The sequence below is a fragment of the Lupinus angustifolius genome, chromosome LG03, assembly GCF_001865875.1.
Source record: "Lupinus angustifolius cultivar Tanjil chromosome LG03, LupAngTanjil_v1.0, whole genome shotgun sequence".
Taxonomy (NCBI): Eukaryota; Viridiplantae; Streptophyta; class Magnoliopsida; order Fabales; family Fabaceae; genus Lupinus; species Lupinus angustifolius.
Genome location: NC_032011.1, coordinates 6,125,375 through 6,145,295, shown reverse-complemented (window position 1 = coordinate 6,145,295; position 19,921 = coordinate 6,125,375). Strand labels below are relative to the sequence as shown.

Genomic DNA, 19,921 nt, shown 5'->3' with positions numbered 1-19,921 from the left:
ATTTTTGGTGTATTGGTTGCCCTCAAGATTATGGGTTGTATAACTAATAAAGTGATAAGAGCAATTGTGCAAGTTTAGTTCTAAATATTAACCAATCACTCCTTAATCTTTATCCAAGCAATGAAGTAATTGCAGAGAGATTCATCAAACAGAACAATAGAAATAAAAATAAGTATAAGAGGAAATTACACTGACACTCCTTGAGTTTTAGTGAAATTACACAAACCATCCCTCACTTTTTTACACTTATACAAACCCCCTAGTTTTTATACTTTCATTACACTGACCACCCCTGCATGAGAAATATGTGTAATCTTTTAAATAAAAAATATGGTAAATGCAATTAAGTTAAACAAACCATGATATATTGTTGAGACAAGTCCGAATAATATACAAATCAATGTATTTTCGTTATTTTTTGTTACAAAATGCATCAATCGTTCTAAAGAAATATTGTTTAAATCGCTTTTATACTTTATCGTGACGAACCAAAAATAATAATGAGGTATTGACTTATATATTATTTGGAATTGTCTCCACAATATGTCATGTTTTGGTTAACTTAATTGCGTTTATCACATCTTTTGTTTAAAAGATTACACTTATTTCTCGTGCAGGGGTGGTCGGTGCAATGAAAGTATAAAAAACATGATGTTTTGTGTAGGTGTAAAAAAGTGAGGGGTGGTTTGTGTAATTTTACTAAAACTCGGGATGTGAGTGTAATTTACTCTAAGTATAATATTATTAAATTAGTGTTGGAAAGTAAATCCCACATTGCCTACCTCATTGTCTCATAAATGATTTAAATACCTATTTGGCTACTCATTTCATTACCAATTAGTTTTGAGATGGAACCTTAGTCAGAATAAGTGAATAAAAGTACATTTTAACAATTTCCCATTTTTTAATATAACAATTTCTTATTACATTATTGATGAGCCAATAAAAGTACATTTTAACCACTTTTAATTTAGCCTGTGAGTACTTAAGTTTTTTTAGTACTAAATAAAGCTACCCCTCATAAATATTTTTCTTTTCTAATAAATATCATTTAAAATTGAATTCTTTTAGAGATATCTTATATCACTGGATCAATATCAATTATCGTAGAAATATTCATAAATTACACTGATATTCTCGTAATCAAATTGTACTCAACCACCCTCTGTTAAAAACATCACATTCCCTTTCTTTTCTAAAAAATTATACTGATCTCTATAGAGTATCTAAAATTAAAGGTGATTTATGTTGTTTCTTTGTTGTTGTTCAACTTTCGTCCCTAACTCCCCATATTCTCAACCCAGACCAAACCTCCCACTGAAACAGGTATTTTTATTATTATTTTGAATTTTCATTGTAATCTTTTCTGTTTTTCTTTTTGATAATATTAATTATCAATAAAAAGCATTTTGATAGATAAAGTTGAATTTATCCGCTTATGAATAATTGTAGATGATTTTTTTACTCTTCTTTCTCCACATTGAGGAAACCGATTTTATAGTTAATAATATTATTCAGTTATGGAAATGCTAAATTTTCAATTTTTAGTTTCTGCTCTTACTATGGTTCAGAATTACCAATTCACCATCATCCAGCATTCATTTGTATTACTTCTTTTTTCAAAAATCAACGATAATTAAAAATGAATGTTAGATGATGAACCCATATTGTGTAAAACTCTTACATTATCAGTGCATACATCTTCCCTCCTAATAATATATGAGATAAGGTAGAACTGTGGTCTGAATTCTGAAAAGGATTGTGTTCACATCTTTTGTGGTGACTCATTCATTCTGTTGTCTCATTCCATAATAATCATTCTGTCACAGGTTGTGATAATTGAAAGCAAAGCAACAAAAAAATGTTGAAGTCCATTCTTGGTTGTTGCAAGTTATATATATCAGAAAGCAGGAACAAGAGTGCATTGGAATCAATTGAAAGAGCTTCTAAGCTTTTCCCTAATGCTCCTATAGTTAACAAGTTTGAAGATGTTGTGTACAATAGAGTTGGTTACACCCTTGTATCTGAGTTGCATCCAAACCCAGCATTACCTTCTTCAGAGCCATGTCATTTGATTAGTGCTGTTCTTGCAATGGTGAAGGCTGCTTTTGAGACCATTGATTTTGAGCTTCACAGTGGAACTCATCCTCGACTCGGAGTTGTCGACCATATATGCTTTCACCCCCTGGCTGATGCTTCCTTGGATCATGCAGCTGAGACTGCCCGGTGTTTAGCTACAGACATGGGTTCTAGCCTGAAAGGTAAAGTGTTAAGGTATAATTTTAAGATATGAATTGATATCTTATGATTTGATTTGATTTAGATGTGGTTTTGTTTGGCCTAATTTGATTGGTTAATTAAGGATTTATTTCAATTAAGCTCATTCTTACATGTCTGGAAACATCCTTTCTACTTACAGGGGTAAGGTTGTATATATCTACCTCCCAGACCCCACTAAATGGGAGCCTTGTGCACCGGGCCATCCTTTTTAGGCTCATTCTTACATGATTGTATAGTAGTCCTGCAAACAGGACCCCATCCTTTACTTTTGAAGATACACCAGAAAAATACACATCAGAAATACATTCTCTTATTGTCTTTATTTCTAACAATAAGCATTAACATGGTTAAAGGGTTGTTGCTTGCTAGTGTTAGTTAGATACTTAGATTAGTTTATTGAGTCATGAAGTTGGTTATTAGTTACAGTTACATCTACTGTTCTATATAAGCCTTATGATTGGCTTTGTGTACTCACCTTTCACACATTCAGTAAATCTCAAGTTTCTCATTCTCTGTTGACTCTATCATTTTTCTCCTCTCTAACATGTTTTCTAACAGTCCGTAGAAACTAGCAAGACTTGGGAGTGTATGATATTTATTACAGGGATGGGTTGGAACTTATTGTAAACAAAGTGAAAATTCATTCTACCCACTCAAAAGGAGAGTCTTTAAACATAAAATTGATCAGCCTTTTTACATTATGTGATTAATTCATAAAGTTCGAGTTATCAACTGTTTATGTACCAATCAATTTTAACCACTACCATTGTTGAGTATTTTCTTATAGATGCTTGTATATTGCTTAAGTCGATGTCTCTTGTTCTTTCTGTGGAATTATGCCGCATTAGTGGCATTTACACAATTAGCATTTGTTTTTAAAGGTGAGGTATATTTGATTGTTGGTTAAAAATTATGTCTGGATGGAAAATTCTTCTCAGCTTGCAAGTTTTGAATTGTCGAGTATTTCCTTGTTGAGCATGACTAATTTCATAATTACTACTTTATCGACTAATAAAGTGACTATGGAACCATCTTTAGTAGGTTATCATGATTCTGAATTTAACATTATGATCATTAAATTCCTTGTAGTTCCTACTTACCTATATGGAGCAGCACACGAAGAAGGGAGAACACTTGATTCAATCAGAAGAACATTTGGTTATTTCAAGCCAAATTCTAGCGAAAACCAGTGGATTGGTAGTCAAGAGTACTCTTTACCACTGAAGCCAGATAATGGTCCAGCACAACTGAATCCAGCAAAAGGTGTTGTGGTCATTGGAGCAACCAACTGGGTTGATAACTACAATGTCCCTCTATTATCTTCCGATATTAGCGCTGTTCGTAGAATTGCGAAACGGATTAGTGGAAGAGGTGGTGGACTTCCTTCTGTACAGGCAATGGCACTTGCACATGGTGACGATGTCATCGAGGTAGCCTGTAATTTGTTGGATCCAAAGAAAGTTAATGGAGAAATAGTACAACAAGAAGTTGAGCGACTTGCGAAGGAAGAAGGTATTTCTGTGGGTAGGGGATACTTCACAGACTTTTCACAGGAAGAAATAATTCAAAGTTACTTGAAGTTGTTTGAGGAGAGAATTTGATGTCAAAGAAACCTTGTTCATGGTATGTAAGCTTTGGTAAGTAATTATCATGAGAGAAGATTGCTCTCTCATGTGCTTGGAAGGTTTTTGCTATTTGTGAATTTTCATTCTAATGGTGCATTTTTTTTAGTACTACTAAAGTATCCCCTCACTGTATGGCTAAGGAACTGATGACAACCTCAAGGGGCTGCCTTTGATTTAAGGATCATTTTAGCTTGAACTTAGGTTAATGAATGTGTGAATTCGGTTTGGTGTGAAAATAGGGCTTTTTAGGGCTATTTAGGCTCGGTTTGGGATTATGTAATTTGGCTAGGTTATATGGTAGTCTTGGTTGAGTATTTAAGGTGTAGGGTTTAGGCTGTGGAATTAGTGTGGATTTTGTAGTCACGGGTTGAAGGATTTGGGAGGTGTATTGGGGCTGTTTGGATGAGGTAATGTGTGTAGGGTTGATTCAAGGTTTGGAGTATGTATTTTATGGTTGATTTGGTCTTGGTTGGAATGTGTATGGTAGGGGTTGATCTCGGTTGGAAGGTTAGGGAAGGAGTTGGGTGAATTTGATAAGATTGTGATGAGTGAAGGTGGAAAAGAATGAAAGGGGGAAGCGCCTTGGCTGCTTGATAAGCTATGGAGGTCTGCCACAAGCAAAGATGCTTGATAAGAATAAGGGGATGGCCACGACCAACCTATGGTTTTAGGAGAAATTGCTCAGCTAAAAAACACAAATTTTATCCAAATTAAACTTAACTTCATTAATGATAATTCAATTACATAAATAGGCAATTTGAATGCCTTGAGCTGAAATAAAAGACTAAGTCCTAATTAGCTTGAATAATGAAAAACTTAGGCTAAAATAAATCTGAAATAATAATGTAAACTCCTAATTAAATCATGTAGATAAAATCCTAAATAATGTAATTTGGTTGAGATTTTTGTTGTCTGAGTTGTTGTTGTCTTGACCAAGTCTTGATCTATTTGAAGATTCACACGCCTAGCTTGATGGTCAAGTTTCTTACACGCCATCTTCCTTATCTTGATGGATGCCTTGTGAGAAAAATGATCATGCCTTGATTCCCATTTGCCCTAGCCACATGAAAAGCTTAACCTTGAACCTAGGTAAACTACTTGATCATGAATATGGACCATGTTACAAATAAATCCCGACTCATATTACATGAATTAAATACTAAAATACTTGAATGAAAATAAACCTAAAACTATATGAGAATGCAATCTCATTTATTTGATTCAATGCAAATAAAATAAACCTAAGTAGAAAGTGACCTAAGGACATAAATGTCCTTCTCACATACCCTTTCCTGGGTCAATTGTGTCATTTGAGACTTTAAGGACCCCTGCCTTGGCCTTGACCCTAGTTGTAGGACCATCATAACTTCTCTTGCCCTTGGGATCAAAGGCTGCCCTAGGAGGGTTTACATCAGGAACTAATATCTTTCAGGGTGTATGACTGCTCCTCCGAATTAGTGCCACTCCTAGAAAACGAACCCTAGACTTTTTGGTCATCCTGGAGATCTAGAATGGCATTACAATAGTGCATTTGATTAAGTGCAGGACAACAACACAAAAAGTTTTATATTTTGTATCATTTTTAAAATGGATTCAGTATTGGATAAAAACCTCCTTAAAGACACCACAAAAGTGACATTTTTTGTCTCCTAGTAAAAACTAGGTGGAAAACTTTGTCTAATGCAGAAAAGCTTGTATTATGTTGTCCCTTAAATCAAATGCATCTTAAGAGTGCGTTTGGCATTTCCTTGAAATCAAGAGAAAATGTTATGGATAGTTTATTTCATACTAAGCTCATGGTTATATTTATACCTTCACTTTCATGGCATCATTAAACTTACATTAAGGATTTCATTCTAGCTTTTCACATCACAAGCCTCCCAATATTTACTAATCTATCTATTGACCAAGGTGCTACCGAGTGCTGAACATTAAAATATGAAAGAACAAGACAATGTCACCTTATAAAGCAGTTTTAGTGCGTGTACCTTGGAGAAATGTCACTTGTAGTCTGAATTTGTGCATTAAATCCCGGAAGCATCTTCACTTGTGAAGATAAGTGTGCTTACATCTATCACTCTCAGATTTTACTAGATGAGAATATTGTGCAAGTGTCACCCCTTTACCAATTTTGTTCACCGATTGGTTTCAGATTGTATACATGTATTTGTTGGAAGACTTTTTTAAATTGTAATTTCAAACTTCAATATTCATATTAAACTACAATACTTAATACTAATTCTTGAAAATTCCATTTCAACAAAACACCGGAACACATACAAGGTTGCTTGAGTGTTTTTGGTATAACCAATAGTTTTCACTCATCATAAGGCACTAATCTTTATGCATGACTACCCCTTTTAACAAATATTATTCTCAGGTTTTAGAACTTAATATCTTTTGCTGATGCAGAATGTGGCATCAACAACTGCAAAATTCAATGACTTACTAAGAAAAAAGTTTCCTCTAAGAAAGAGGTGGTTCAGTTTACAAAACTTTTTTTTACTCACTAAGATGAAGATGATATATTTACACAACCTTACTTCATATGTAGATACAGGATTTGAACTATTGACATCATGATCACTATACAATAACATTATCGTTGCAACATGTTTACCCTTAAAATTGCAAAAACAATAAAACAATAGAAACTATTCCTCAGTCAGTGGTTAAACATTTTCTAATGACTCTTCAGTACGTTATGGAATACTTTCAATATTTTTCTGGCCACGAGTCTCTCGTACCAATAATCTAAATACTAAAAAGAATGCATTAAAGTCACAGTCATCACATGTGTACGCCGAAGAATTAAGCAAAGTGTATCCATGTGTTTCCTTATTTTCTTCTTTATATTTTATTTTAGTAATATGGTTTCTTTAAATAATAAGTGTCGAGTATAAAAGTAATGGCCATTATTAATATGTTTAAATTTTAATAACATCACATGTCATCTTCAACTCCTTTGTGGATGAGGAATTAATTTTATTTTATTTTATTATGAATGGATGAGGAATTAGATGAATAAGAAAAATGCTTACACAGCTAAAGATGATCCACTTCAGTCGATTATTCTTTGTATTCTATGTGCTTTCAGATTGTAACTAATAAATAAATAAAAGAGAAGAAAGATACAAATTTATACAAGGATCATAGCAAATTCCATGACCTAGAGAGCATTACTACACAGTAGTATAAATGAAGTTTTGCAAGATTAGAAATCATGTCCTTGTCAAATGTATGTTAATGTAAGAAAGTAAACAAAAACTAAGGTCTAATAAATGCAAACACCCATGGCATTAGCAAACAACTTGAGTTCATGGGGAATTATATCAATTGCAAAAAAATATATTAGAAGAAAGAGTTTCTATGTAATCTCCACATAAAGAAATGATGTCTAAAGAATTATAATAGCACAATTCTAGTTAAAGAAATGATGTCTAAAGAATTATTATAGCACCAAATATTGTTAAACCCTTAATGTGAAGTCAACTTAAGATTATGAAACAATCCCACTAGCCCATCAGCTATGCATGGAGATTATCTGATATTTCCATAGATCCAAAGAAGCCAATTAACAACCTAGTATTTGATAAGGGCCAGGTTCCCTTATTCAGGCCCAACCGTAGCCAGAGAAGACCCAATTGGTAGATATTTCAGTTTTATCAATTTACCTACTTGTAGGATCTTACCAAATGTATGGTGTAGATCAATTCAGTTATTCTCTTTTGGCTTTATAAGCTGTACTGGAGTAATGAATGGACATGAATGATGAATATTCAGTTTAACATTTTTCTTTGTTAGAATTAATTTCCTTGTTTATTCAGTGTGTTTCTTGTCTAAGAAATTTCTTCCTAACATTTTGGTGCTTTCATTGCCTCTCAATGCCTCCAAAGATTACACAAAAAGATCCAGAAGATACTGTTTCTCAATTACTAATTGAAAAATTGAGGGAAAATCAAGAACTACAAGATGCTAAGCACGCAACAATCACTACCATTTTGCATAATATCACAGAACGACTTGCTGATATTAGGTTTGTGCCCCCTATACCTCCAGATCCACTCCAAGGTTCCCCCATTAATGTCACTTCCTCTCATATTACTCACAATTCCCATAGCCCTCCGATAAACCCACCTAATACTCAACACCCACATCCACCACTATACACCTCACCGCAACAATACCCTCACTCTCCCAGTCCACCTACACACTCTCAACCATACAACCCTTCCCATCCTAGACCACCAAAATTACAACTCACCCCCTTTGATGGATCTAACCTATTAGAGTAGATTTTTCAGGCAGAACAATTTTTCCAACTCTACATGGTGGCACCAAAACAACGCCTCTCCATGATTTTATTCTACATGCAAGGAGACGCTCTAAGCTGGTTTAAATGGATGTCCCACAATTTCCAGCTTTCTGATTGGAGTTCATTTACAAGGGCTTTGGAAACTCGCTTTGGATCATCTTCTTATATCAATAAGCAAGCAGAACTTTTCAAACTAAAGCAAACAGGGACTGTGACAGATTACCAAAAGCAATTTGAGACGTTGTGTAACAGAATATGGGGATTGTCTCAAGAAGTAATTCTTAATTGTTTTATTTCTGGACTTTTACCAGAAATCTAGCGAGAATTAGCTATCTTACACCCTATATCCATTTTAGAAGCCTTAGGGTTAGCTAAATTAGTGGAAGCAAAGGTGAGAGATAACACTAAATCAACACCACGTCCTTCCCGTTTTTTTCCATACACTGGCCAGACTAGCATTCCTAAACAAACCCCAAATTTCTCCTTAACTCCACCCACAAACCCAGTTGCACTTTCTATCCCTGTCCGGCGCCAATCCACTACATAATTGCAGGAAAGGCGAGCCCAAGGGCTTTGTTACAACTGTGATGAAAAGTTTCATCCAGGACATAAATGTCAACCTAAGAAGTTTCGCTTGTTGCTAGATGATGAACCATTAAATGAAGCTGAAATACACAATCTTGTTTCTTCTACCGAAGAACTAGAGCCTCACAACACAGATCCAGGCTTAGCAGATCTCATCCACTTTCATATATCTAACCAGGCTTTAGGAGGTCAAATTTCGCCTAAGACACTTAAATTCTCTGGTTCAGTTCATGGCCACTATGTCATAGTCTTGGTAGATACTGGTAGCTCCCATAATATTTTACAACCTCGACTAGCTCATTACATCAATCTCATTATCACACCAACCCCACAATTCCCAGTAATGGTTGGTAATGGGGCTCACATTTACTATAGTGGCCTTTGTGGCAGCACACCTATCATGCTCCAAAACCAGGAATTTCGCATTCCATTCTATTTGTTGCCAATCAAAGGAGCTGACGTGGTCTTGGGAATTGAATGGCTACGCACTCTAGGGCCTATCGACTCTGATTTCTCAGTTCCATAAATGCAATTTAATGTGGGGGAAACACAGATTACCCTTACTGGTGAAACATCCTATAACTTGCAATACTCGACCTTCCACCAACTTACTAGATTACTACAAACAGATAATATTGCATCTTTTCATGCTATATCTATTGTGCACACAAATAACATACAGACACTGAAATCCAATAACCCAACAACCAACCCTCTTCCCCAAATCCAACCTATCCTTGACGAATTCCAATCTATTTTTCAAACCCCAACAGACCTACCCCCAATTAGACCACATGATCACCACATTCCCTTACTTCCAAATTCTACCCCTGTCAATACAAGACCCTACATATACCCACATTCGCATAAAGACACTATGACTACCATGTTGCAAGAGATGTTAAAATCTGGAATTGTGATCCCTAGCACTAGCCCCTTTTCCTCCCCAATACTATTGGTAAGAAAAAAAGATGGAAATTGGAGATTCTGTGTAGACTACCGGACACTTAATGCTATTACTATACCTGACCGGTTTCCAATACCTACTATTGATGAATTACTAGACGAGTTGGGAGGCGCAACAGTTTTTTCAAAAATTGACCTACGTTCCGGATATCACCAAATTCGGGTCCACCCGAAGGATACCCACAAGACGGCTTTTCGCACTTTCGATGGGCACTATGAATTCCTGGTTATGCCTTTTGGCCTCACCAATGCACCCTCAACGTTCCAAGTAGCCATGAATGACTTATTCGGGCCTCACCTTCGTAGGTTTGTGCTGGTGTTTTTTGATGATATTCTTATATATAGTTCAACTTTGGATGATCATTTGCTTCATTTAAGAATTGTGATGAACCTATTAGCAGCTAATCAATTTTATGCAAAATTGTCAAAGTGTTATTTTGGAGTTGCGTCTGTTAGTTATCTGGGGCATATTATATCAGCTGAAGGGGTACAGCCGGATCCAGATAAAATTCAGGCCATGGTGGATTGGCTACGACCTCGTTCTCTCACGGCGCTCAGAGGTTTCTTGGGGCTCACCGGATTTTATAGAAAATTTGTTAAAAATTACGCCTCTCTCACCGCTCCTCTCACCTATCTACTTAAACAACATAATTACACTTGGAATACAGCGACCAATTCAGCCTTTACAGATCTAAACAAAGCAATGATAAACACTCCAGTTTTGAAACTGTCGGATTTCTCCTCCACCTTTGATGTTGAAACTGATGCATCAGCAGTGGCCATTGGTGCAGTCCTTTCTCAGAATGGTCATCCCATTTCCTTCTTCAGCAAGAAAATGTCTGGACGCATGCAACATGCCTCCGCATACGTGAGGGAAATGTTCGCTGTCACAAAAGCAGTCAAGAAATGGCGTCAATATTTAATAAGTCGGCATTTCAGAATATTTACAGATCAACAAAGTCTAAAGCATTTAACATCACAAGGGTTGCATACACCAGAACAACAGAAATGGGCCACTAAACTAATTGGGTTTCAATTTGAAATTAAGTATCGTACTGGTACCTCTAATAGAGTGGCAGATGCCTTGTCTAGGCGACATGATGAAGACAAGGCAATGTTGATTTCTCTATCCTCCCCCATTCCTAATCTTCTGGAACAACTTGAAAGTTATTATCAAACAGAGGCAGACCTGCAACTCATCAAAAACTACGAGACAGACAACAACATGCAACAAAAATTTCACTTCTCAAATGGGATGTTATTTTATGGGCAAAGGATTTTCATACCTGACTTCCAAGAAATCCGCATGGCGCTTATCACATAATTTCATTCAACACCCGCTGCTGGCCATTCAGGACTGAAACCCACTCTTGCCCGTATTGCAGCAGCTTGCTACTGGCTTGGCTTATACAAGGACACTAAGCACTTCATCAAGCATTGTATAACCTGTCAATACAATAAATACACGCCATCAAAACAACAAGGGTTATTGCAACCTCTCATCACACCGGAGAAGGTTTGAGAGGATATTTCAATGGACTTCATAACTCACTTACCCCCATCTCAAGGCCATACGATTATATGGGTGGTTGTGGATCGGCTCTCCAAATATGCACACTTTATTGGACTTCCTTCTAAATTCACAGCAGAGGTTTTAGCCAATCGTTTTCTACAAGAAGTGGTGCGACTTCATGGAGTTCCACGGTCCATTGTGTCGGATAGGGACAAAATCTTTTTGAGTTCCTTTTGGAAGGAATTTTTTCGACTATTGAGAACCACATTGTGTTTCAGTTCGGCCTACCACCCTCAATCTGACGACCAAACCGAAGTGGTTAATCGATGTCTCCAAACATACCTTCGGTGCTTTACAGGTTCTCAACCGAATAAATGGTTTCGACACCTCTCACTAGTGGAGTACTGGTACAACATGTCCAAACATTCATCCACTGGGTTTTCTCCATTTGAGGCTCTTTATGGACGACAACCTCCCACAGTGACTACTTTTTTGGCACGAGCTAACATCTCTGATCCGGTTGCTGATATATTACAAACAAGAACAACACTATTAGCTACCATAAAATAGAATCTCTTGCGAGCTCAACAGAGAATGAGAGCACAAACACAAGCGGGGAGAAAAGACATTACCTTCGAAGTCAATGAATGGGTCCTCCTCAAACTGCAACCTTATAGACAGGTGACGGTTGCTCGTCGGCCTTGCCACAAATTAGGACCTCGCTATTTTGGTCCTTTTCGTGTGAACCGCTACATCGGAACAGTGGCTTACAAGCTCTCCTTACGCCGACAGCTCGCATCCATCCGGTCTTTCATGTCTCACTATTGAGGAAGTTTCACGGTGACCCAACCTTGACGTTTATTCCCTTACCCGAGTTCACAGAACTAGAAATGAGAATAAGTGGGGATAAGGCAAAAGAAATAGGAACAACAAGTGGAAATAATTTTACAAAGGAAGGAGAGCTATCTAATCACAGGTTGGATGGAGAAAAGTCTTCCAAGATAGGAGAGAAACTAAGCACACGAATGAGAAAAAGTAAACAAGGGAACTCAAATGCCCCTTTACGTTTCTCTCTTGGTAATATTATTGTTGACTTGGGAAATGAAAATGTACCAGCTGTAAAGGAAGCATCCTCACCAATGGATCTTATTGGAAGTACTCCAAAGCTATCCAGCGGTTCTCTCAAAGAGGCGTTACAACCAAAAAAATCTTGAGCAGTGCACCCACTCAGGTACTATTCCCAACTGGACCCGCCCCCTTGGACCAAGATTGGGACCAAATTCACAATAATATTAAAAAAAGAAGATGCACTCTCTCCTATTATGGTCAACACGGTACCCCATGTGCAAAAACAATTGCCTTTAATTTCTCTGCACGACACCCCATTGGAAGCTTGTCCACACATCACAACAAAGGGGCCCCACTCTGCACCACTTCTGCCAAATTCACGTGAAGTACCAAAGCTTCACTTTTCCCACCCAAGTCCAGCTGTTCCGCATGAGGATGGCTTAGGCATTATGGGTCAACACGGGTCAACTTTTCCACCCTTGATGGGCCATCTTCCTTCACCAGCCCAAACTCCTAACCTCGAGGACAAGGTTACTCTTGAAGAGGTAGGCAATGATAAGGGCCAGGTTCCCTTATTCAGGCCCAACCGTAGCCAGAGAAGACCCAATTGGCAGAAAGACTACATTATGAATTAAAGTGGACAACTGTCCTTAGATATTTCAGTTTTATCAATTTACCTACTTGTAGGATCTTACCAAATGTATGGTGTAGATCAATTCAGTTATTCTCTTTTGGCTTTATAAGTTGTACTGGAGTAATGAATGGGCATGAATGATGAATATTCAGTTTACCATTTTTCTTTGTTAGAATTAATTTCCTTGTTTATTCAGTGTGTTTCTTGTCTAAGAAAATTCTTCCTAACAGTATTATTATCACAAATAAACCTCCAATCCTGATTTACTCGGATTCCCCAAGGAATTACCATCTACATACGTTAATAAAACCATGAGAATAACGTATATTCTTACGTCAAGAAGTAACTTATCTTCTTAAATCTATTCATTGCTTGTCATGTGTCTTAATATTCTTTTCATAATATATTTTAAAACGAAAACCCATAGAAATAAGAGAATTAAAACACATATCAAACAGTAAATGAATTTAAAGAGATAATTATCTCTTTGTGCAAGGAGATACTTGACCCTCTAAAACTATTCTCTGTTTGTTACATTTAATCCTCATCTACCTAAACTATAAGTCTGTTTGTTGATATTATTCAATTATTCATGTGGCCGTTATATACCTCCATATTGTGAGATATTAAAGTAGGCATTTAAGATAGGTTATGTGATAAAATAGCAAAATGTGATTCACGCGTTTGGACAAGCAACCTCTTGTTTCCTTCTATGATAAAGGACGAATGGAGTGACCTGGCACCACGTGGAGACATTTTCTTGCAAATTAGTTTGGTACAAAACATTCTATCATTCATTTATATTATTTTTTTAAATAATTAATAATAATTAAATATAAATGATAAATAATATAATATTAGTATATAAAATTCATAACTAACACAATATATATATTTTTCTCTTTTACAAATATAGTCTTAAATGATAACAAGAAAAAAATATAAATTGATGAGGTATTAGATATATGTCTCACAAATTTTTCTCCTAATATCTTAAATGAAATGAAAATGAGTCATAGTTCCCTATTTATTACTTCAACCAGTGAAACAATATTTCTCATTTTAAGCTAGTCTCTTTAACTTGTGAACATAGGTTGCAACTGGGTCAAGGATCATCATGGATTTCAATTCCACTTTCAAGGTCAGAAAAATTTCTCTCCTTTTCTTCTTATAAACTCTTCATGATCTTAACATCAAATAAAAATATATGGTTACTAGTTACTAGTGACACAAATTTATGGATTATATTAACTCATGAAGTACATGTAAAAAAACTGTTTCTCTTTTGTTCCACATCCAAACCCCTTTGTTTGGTTTCTTTCTTTGTGTGATTACTCCATTTCTCAGCTTCTTTTTCAGACTTTCAAATGAAGAAAGTAATTATAGAAACTCCTAAATGGAACAGCAGAAATTTTTTAACTTTGCACTGTTACAAGTATATATAGTAGGTAAAGGTTTCAACTTTAAAGTTCAAACCATTGATCATTAATGTCTTTATTAATGAAAAGATCATATTATTAGTGGTGAAAAGTGGTGTTCTAATATCATTTCATATTTAACTATAATATTTACTCACTACTTGGTAAATAAGGTATAAAAAGTGATACATCTGCATCATTTTTCTTATTTTTTTTGTCTAAATGACTTTGAATGTGTGAAATTGGTGAGATTTTTTTACTAAATCATTATTTTAACATTTATCGAGTTATGTTAAGGGAGATATTAATATGAACATAACAACATGACACATATCAAATGATTATATGCTTACATGTATGATAATAAGTTTTCAGGTAACAATTTCTACTCTCAATGATTACCTTTCTTTGATACTTCTGCAAAATTTTCTCCTCAGTCATATTCTTGATCAACAATGTATATTCCTTTTATTTTATTTCTTATCCTCTAGAAACTACTTGAATATATGCAGAAAAAAGTCAATGCATTATTGGAAGATTTGGATAAGAATGAATATACAATCTCATTTTTTTCAATGGTAAAATAAATGTATAATAGCAGTGGTTGGCAGTGTCCCACGTGTAGTGTGTCTTGTAGGGGACATAAATCAACTTTACCAATAAATGGCTTCTAGTATAAGCACAAATGATTAAAAAATGGAGTAGATATTCTCTCAAAATTTTCATGTGTATCAGTTTTATCCTCGAAAATTGAAAATTGAAAATACTCACTAAAATTATCAAATGTGGGTCAAATTAGTTATTTTTAATATGTTTTATGACATAGAGTCATGAACTATTTCACTTACATTCACAATCATTGAGTATCAATTTGGTTTTTTATTTTTTGAGAATCAAATTGGTAGATGCTAAATTTTTTAAGAAATAAAGTAAGTATTTACTCTAAAAAAATATCATCAGGCATGTGGTAAACACTGTTATATTACCTTTTATCTACCATTTGATTATATCTTGAATAGTTAACTCCACATAGATTTTATCATGTAAGATTATGTTAGAAAATGTGACTTAAAAGGTGATGTGTAACAAGTATTTTCCATAATAAGAACATTTAACATGTACTCTCTTTCAATAATAATGCTTCAATGTGACAAAATCTCACTCTCTTACTATATATTTAGGAGCAAAAGAAAAGTGTAGATCAATCCATCTTATTGTGCTGCAAGTTCTTTATCTCCGAAGCACGCAACATTGCTACTCTTGATGCAGTTGAACGAGCTGCAAGACTCAACCCAGAATCTGTAATTGTGAACAAGTTTCATGATAGAGCTTACAACAGGGCAAGGTACACCCTTGTATCATATGTTCTGCATGATTGCACAGGAAATGCCATATACAGCCCCCTGCAACAGACTGTGGTAGCTATGGCTGAGGCTGCATTCAATGCCATCAACCTAGAGTTGCATGACGGGGCTCATCCCCGCTTAGGCGCGGTGGATGACATTGTTTTCCATCCGCTTGGTCGTGCGTCACTGGACGAGGCAGCATGGCTGGCCAAAGCAGTGGCTGCAGACATTGGCAACCGATTCAATGGTAAGTGTACAAAGGCAAAACTCATGAAATGGAATACATTAGTGAAGTATCGAAGTATAATTTGCATAATAACTGTTATATCACTCACAATCTCCAAGTGAACTTTGAATATGGAGATTTTAAGGTTATAAACAATGATATATATGTACTTATACATTGATCACGTCTACACAAACCATCTAATTACAACTAGTTTGGTGCGTTTTCTTCACATTGACGCCTTAAATTTGTCGCATTTACATATGTAAAAATATGAGTGTAAAAGTAATGTGCAAATTAGCATTTTTCAATAGTTAAGGAATCAAATATAAGAAGTTTGCACTGAAAAGTGCTTCATTCATTGCATTCAGAATTTAAAAGTTGTATTTATAATATAAACTTTCTATACTTTGATTCCTTAACCGGTGCCTTTAACAAGACCCTTAAAAAAAATCAATCATGTTTACAAGTTCAGGGTCATATAGTATAATAGACTTGAGTCTAATGTGATGCCATAGAAATTCAATTATTAGCAAGAGTCATCATATAGTTTCATCGACTGAAGTGCCATGGGATGCAAGAGAAGTTCAATCATTGACTAGTTAAGGGTCGTCGTGTCATAGATTCAACTGTAATGTGATGCAATAGAAATTCATGTGTTTCTCTTCTAACATTGTTATGTTTAAATAGAATGATACACTTGTAATACTTCTCTTTCTGTATGTGAAATGCAGTGCCAGTATTTTTGTATGCTGCAGCACATCCATCAGGGAAAGAACTTGACATGATCAGGAGAGAACTTGGATATTACCGGCCTAATTTCATGGGCAACCAATGGGCAGGGTGGAATATGTCGGATGTCCTGCCTCAGAACCCAGATGAAGGTCCTAGGATTGTTTCAAGAGCTAAAGGAATCTCAATGATTGGTGCACGCCCTTGGGTTACACTCTACAACATACCAATCTTGTCGACCGATGTATCAGCAGCAAGAAGGATTGCAAGGAAGGTCAGTGCTCGTGGCGGGGGGCTGCCAACGGTGCAAACACTAGGGCTTGTCCATGGTGAGGATTCAACTGAAATAGCTTGCATGCTGTTGGAGCCTAACCAGATTGGAGTAGACAAGGTGCAGAACCGAGTCGAGATGTTGGCAGCGAAAGAAGGACTGGATGTAGAAGAAGGATATTTCACTGACTTTTCTCCAGAAATGATAGTGGAAGAATACATGAACCTAATCTCTGCTAGGAGATCCTGATAATAACACAATATAAATGTTGATAAACAATCAAAATCAAACTGAGATTTTAATTGGCTTTGCAATTCAGTAAACAAAATAATTGGAATTGCTTACATGGTTGTGCAGAATGGCAACCAAAAGGATAACTAAAAAGCAATGAAACGAAAACTGCTGCGAGTGCTTTTGCTTCTAACATTGAACCTAGAATATCGACATATCGAACACAAGATTCTGATCTTTTCAATAATGAAGGTGTGATCTATAAGCACACTTATGTACACTTGACATCATCCTACATATGCGAAGGGTCATGCCATAGTTACCGGGTTTTCTCCATACCGTGTGCTAGGTTCAACTTAGACAAGCTCTTGTAATAATAATGTTAAGTGACAAGTCATAAACCCTATATCTGAATGAATGACTGTCATATTTGTACTGCATTCCTGGTAACTATGGGTCAGTTAATCACAAACACTGCATTGGAAATCATCTTATTGTAACTATATCGTTGCCATGCAACAAACATGGGCCTGCATTAGCATCTAAGGTACCAACTACCAACATACCATGCTCCAAGAGAAAATATATGTGTGCCTTCCAGAAGTTCCTTGCCAATCTTGTCCCGGAGCAGTTCCTCCTATATAAACTTTTGGGCAAAAGTGCATTGCTTTTAACCATTTTGTTTAAGTCCTTCATAGTTACTTAATTTGATAGGATGCTATTTTGGGAGTGTCCCAAGCAATGTAGTGAAGATCATGGCTTATTGCTAAAATGAAATCTTTATGCATAGGTTTAAATAAGGAGAAGGAAAAACTCAAGTAAAAAAAAAGTAACAGAATGAGCTAAAAATTGTATGGTCAATGTATATAATACATATTTTTATTAGATTGTTATTACATTTTATAAAGGTGAGCCATAATGCAATGGTAAGGTTATTTGCCTTGTGACTTTAGGCTACATACATTTACTATCCGTAGACCCCACTAGGTCGGAGCCTCGTGCACTCGGTCATCCTTAATGTTGTTATATTTTCTGCAAAATTGGCATAAGCACACCCGCTCTTGAATCAGTCTAAACTAACATACTAACTAGATATTCTGTAAACCTATCATCACTGAACCTTCAGGACAATGCTCAGCTAGATTTATAGTAGAAGTGAAGCAATAAATTATATATACTTACCAGTAAACAGTTCAAAAGCAGTAGGAAGTGCCCTTCCTTAAAGGCAATATCAGATTTCTTTGACAAGTAAAGCGCAGGATCAATGACGTTTGGTCCGGCTCTGTGCTTCCTGAACACATAAGCAGTAATATAAAGAAATTTCAATCAACATCCAGAAAAAAAGGAGCAATATATTGTATATATTAAATTATTTTAGAAATGAAAATTATAGTAGTGAAAATAGAAGTGGAGAAGCTTTGGAGTTACACAATTTAGAATGATTTGCTTCTTATTTTGATGCTTTACAAATGAAGGGTAAGTGCCTATTTATAGGCTTTCTACAACACTTATGAATTTCTAGATGGTTTCATAAGTATCTAGTATACATTTTTCTCAAGATTTTTAGATACCCATATCATTGAGTATTCGTCTAAGCCATATAGCTTGGTTAGTCGTCTCTGCAACTGCTATGTACTCAGCTTCTGTTGTTGATTGTGCAATGATTGCTTGCTTCTTTGACGCCCAAGAGAATACTCCTGATCCAAGTGAGAAGGCATAGCCTGATGTGCTCTTCATATCATCCACCGAACCTGCCTAATCACTGTCTGTGTAGTCGTGCAATGTTGAGTTGGTGTTGGTCTTATACCATATACCAAATACTTTTGTTTCTTGTAAGTATCTAAGAATTCTTTTTCCAACTCCAAAGTGGATTTGACTTGGGCTTTGCATGAATCTTGATAGAAGACTTGTAGCATACATGACATTTGGTCGAGTGACAGTGAGATATAGAAGACTCCCGATCAAACTCTGTTAGGTATCAGTGGTTACAATACACCTAGAAGGGGGTTGAATAAGTGTAGCGGTTAGAATATCCGCTTTTCGAAACTCAACACTTAATGCTGAATCACCCCAATTTAATCGATTAAAAGAATGAATATAATCGATTAACGCAAATGTCTTAATCAATTAAAACAGAAACAGTAAGAAAATGAATACACAAAGCTTACAATTTTATCAGAGTATTAACAGTATAGCACAAATACAGAATATAACAATTAATTCTACTATACAAGTTAACTGATTAAATGCAATAAAGAGAGAGAGAAAGAAAAATCTTGCAACACGATTTTTATCCTGGTTCGTTTGCGTGTCCACTTGCAAACTACATCCAGGCCTCCCGGCTGATCTGAGAGATTTTCTTCACTATAATTGAATCAATGTTATTACAAGCACATCATCCAATTACAACACTTAGACATTCACAAGAAAATAAAGAACCTTATTCTATGGTTTGACTCCCTTCCTACCGACAAAGAAAACCTTTCTTTCGGCGTAGCCCCAGCCAAGAACCTCTGTTCTTTCCTTATCTTATTTCCTTATCAAGAACTCTAAGCAATATGAAGATACAACTCAATCTCTTAGGTGATACGACACCTTGAGATTTCCAATGTTACAACAATTTTTCACAATAAAACTATAGAGTAAACTTAAGCAATAACAAAGCTCATATTTGACACATAGGAAATTACTCTAAACACCTAATACAAACT

At 35.7% G+C, this 19,921-nt stretch overlaps 3 protein-coding genes across 4 annotated transcripts; all 3 read left to right on the top strand.

The window, feature by feature from the left end:
- On the top strand, nucleotides 1,252-5,842 carry LOC109343267 (formimidoyltransferase-cyclodeaminase). Of its 2 annotated transcripts, XM_019581487.1 has the most exons (4): nucleotides 1,252-1,326; nucleotides 1,830-2,261; nucleotides 3,370-4,021; nucleotides 5,446-5,842. In XM_019581487.1, exons 2-3 carry the CDS (start codon nucleotides 1,862-1,864, stop codon nucleotides 3,879-3,881), a joined length of 912 nt encoding a protein of 303 aa, XP_019437032.1. In that variant the 5' UTR covers nucleotides 1,252-1,326; nucleotides 1,830-1,861; the 3' UTR covers nucleotides 3,882-4,021; nucleotides 5,446-5,842. The 2 variants fall into 2 exon arrangements, with proteins under 2 accessions (XP_019437032.1, XP_019437031.1); XM_019581486.1 differs by lacking the exon at nucleotides 1,252-1,326 and having other exon boundaries at nucleotides 1,741-2,261.
- On the top strand, nucleotides 7,790-8,200 carry LOC109342298 (early nodulin-75-like). Its single transcript, XM_019580310.1, has one exon. The coding sequence runs from the start codon at nucleotides 7,790-7,792 to the stop codon at nucleotides 8,198-8,200; it is 411 nt and encodes a 136-aa protein (XP_019435855.1).
- LOC109343266 (glutamate formimidoyltransferase-like) lies at nucleotides 13,978-17,323 on the top strand. Its single transcript, XM_019581485.1, has 3 exons — nucleotides 13,978-14,127; nucleotides 15,586-15,997; nucleotides 16,711-17,323. The coding sequence occupies exons 1-3, from the start codon at nucleotides 14,104-14,106 to the stop codon at nucleotides 17,226-17,228; spliced, it is 954 nt and encodes a 317-aa protein (XP_019437030.1). The 5' UTR covers nucleotides 13,978-14,103; the 3' UTR covers nucleotides 17,229-17,323.

Coding starts and splice junctions, on each gene's coding strand:
- LOC109343267 (XM_019581487.1), top strand. CDS start 1,862: ATGTTGAAGTCCATTCTTGGTTGTTGCAAGTTATATATATCAGAAAGC. Junction 2,262..3,369: donor CATGGGTTCTAGCCTGAAAG/GTAAAGTGTTAA, acceptor AATTCCTTGTAG/TTCCTACTTACCTATATGGA.
- LOC109343266 (XM_019581485.1), top strand. CDS start 14,104: ATGGATTTCAATTCCACTTTCAAG. Junction 14,128..15,585: donor ATTTCAATTCCACTTTCAAG/GTCAGAAAAATT, acceptor CTATATATTTAG/GAGCAAAAGAAAAGTGTAGA. Junction 15,998..16,710: donor CATTGGCAACCGATTCAATG/GTAAGTGTACAA, acceptor TGTGAAATGCAG/TGCCAGTATTTTTGTATGCT.
- LOC109342298 (XM_019580310.1), top strand. CDS start 7,790: ATGCCTCCAAAGATTACACAAAAAGATCCAGAAGATACTGTTTCTCAA.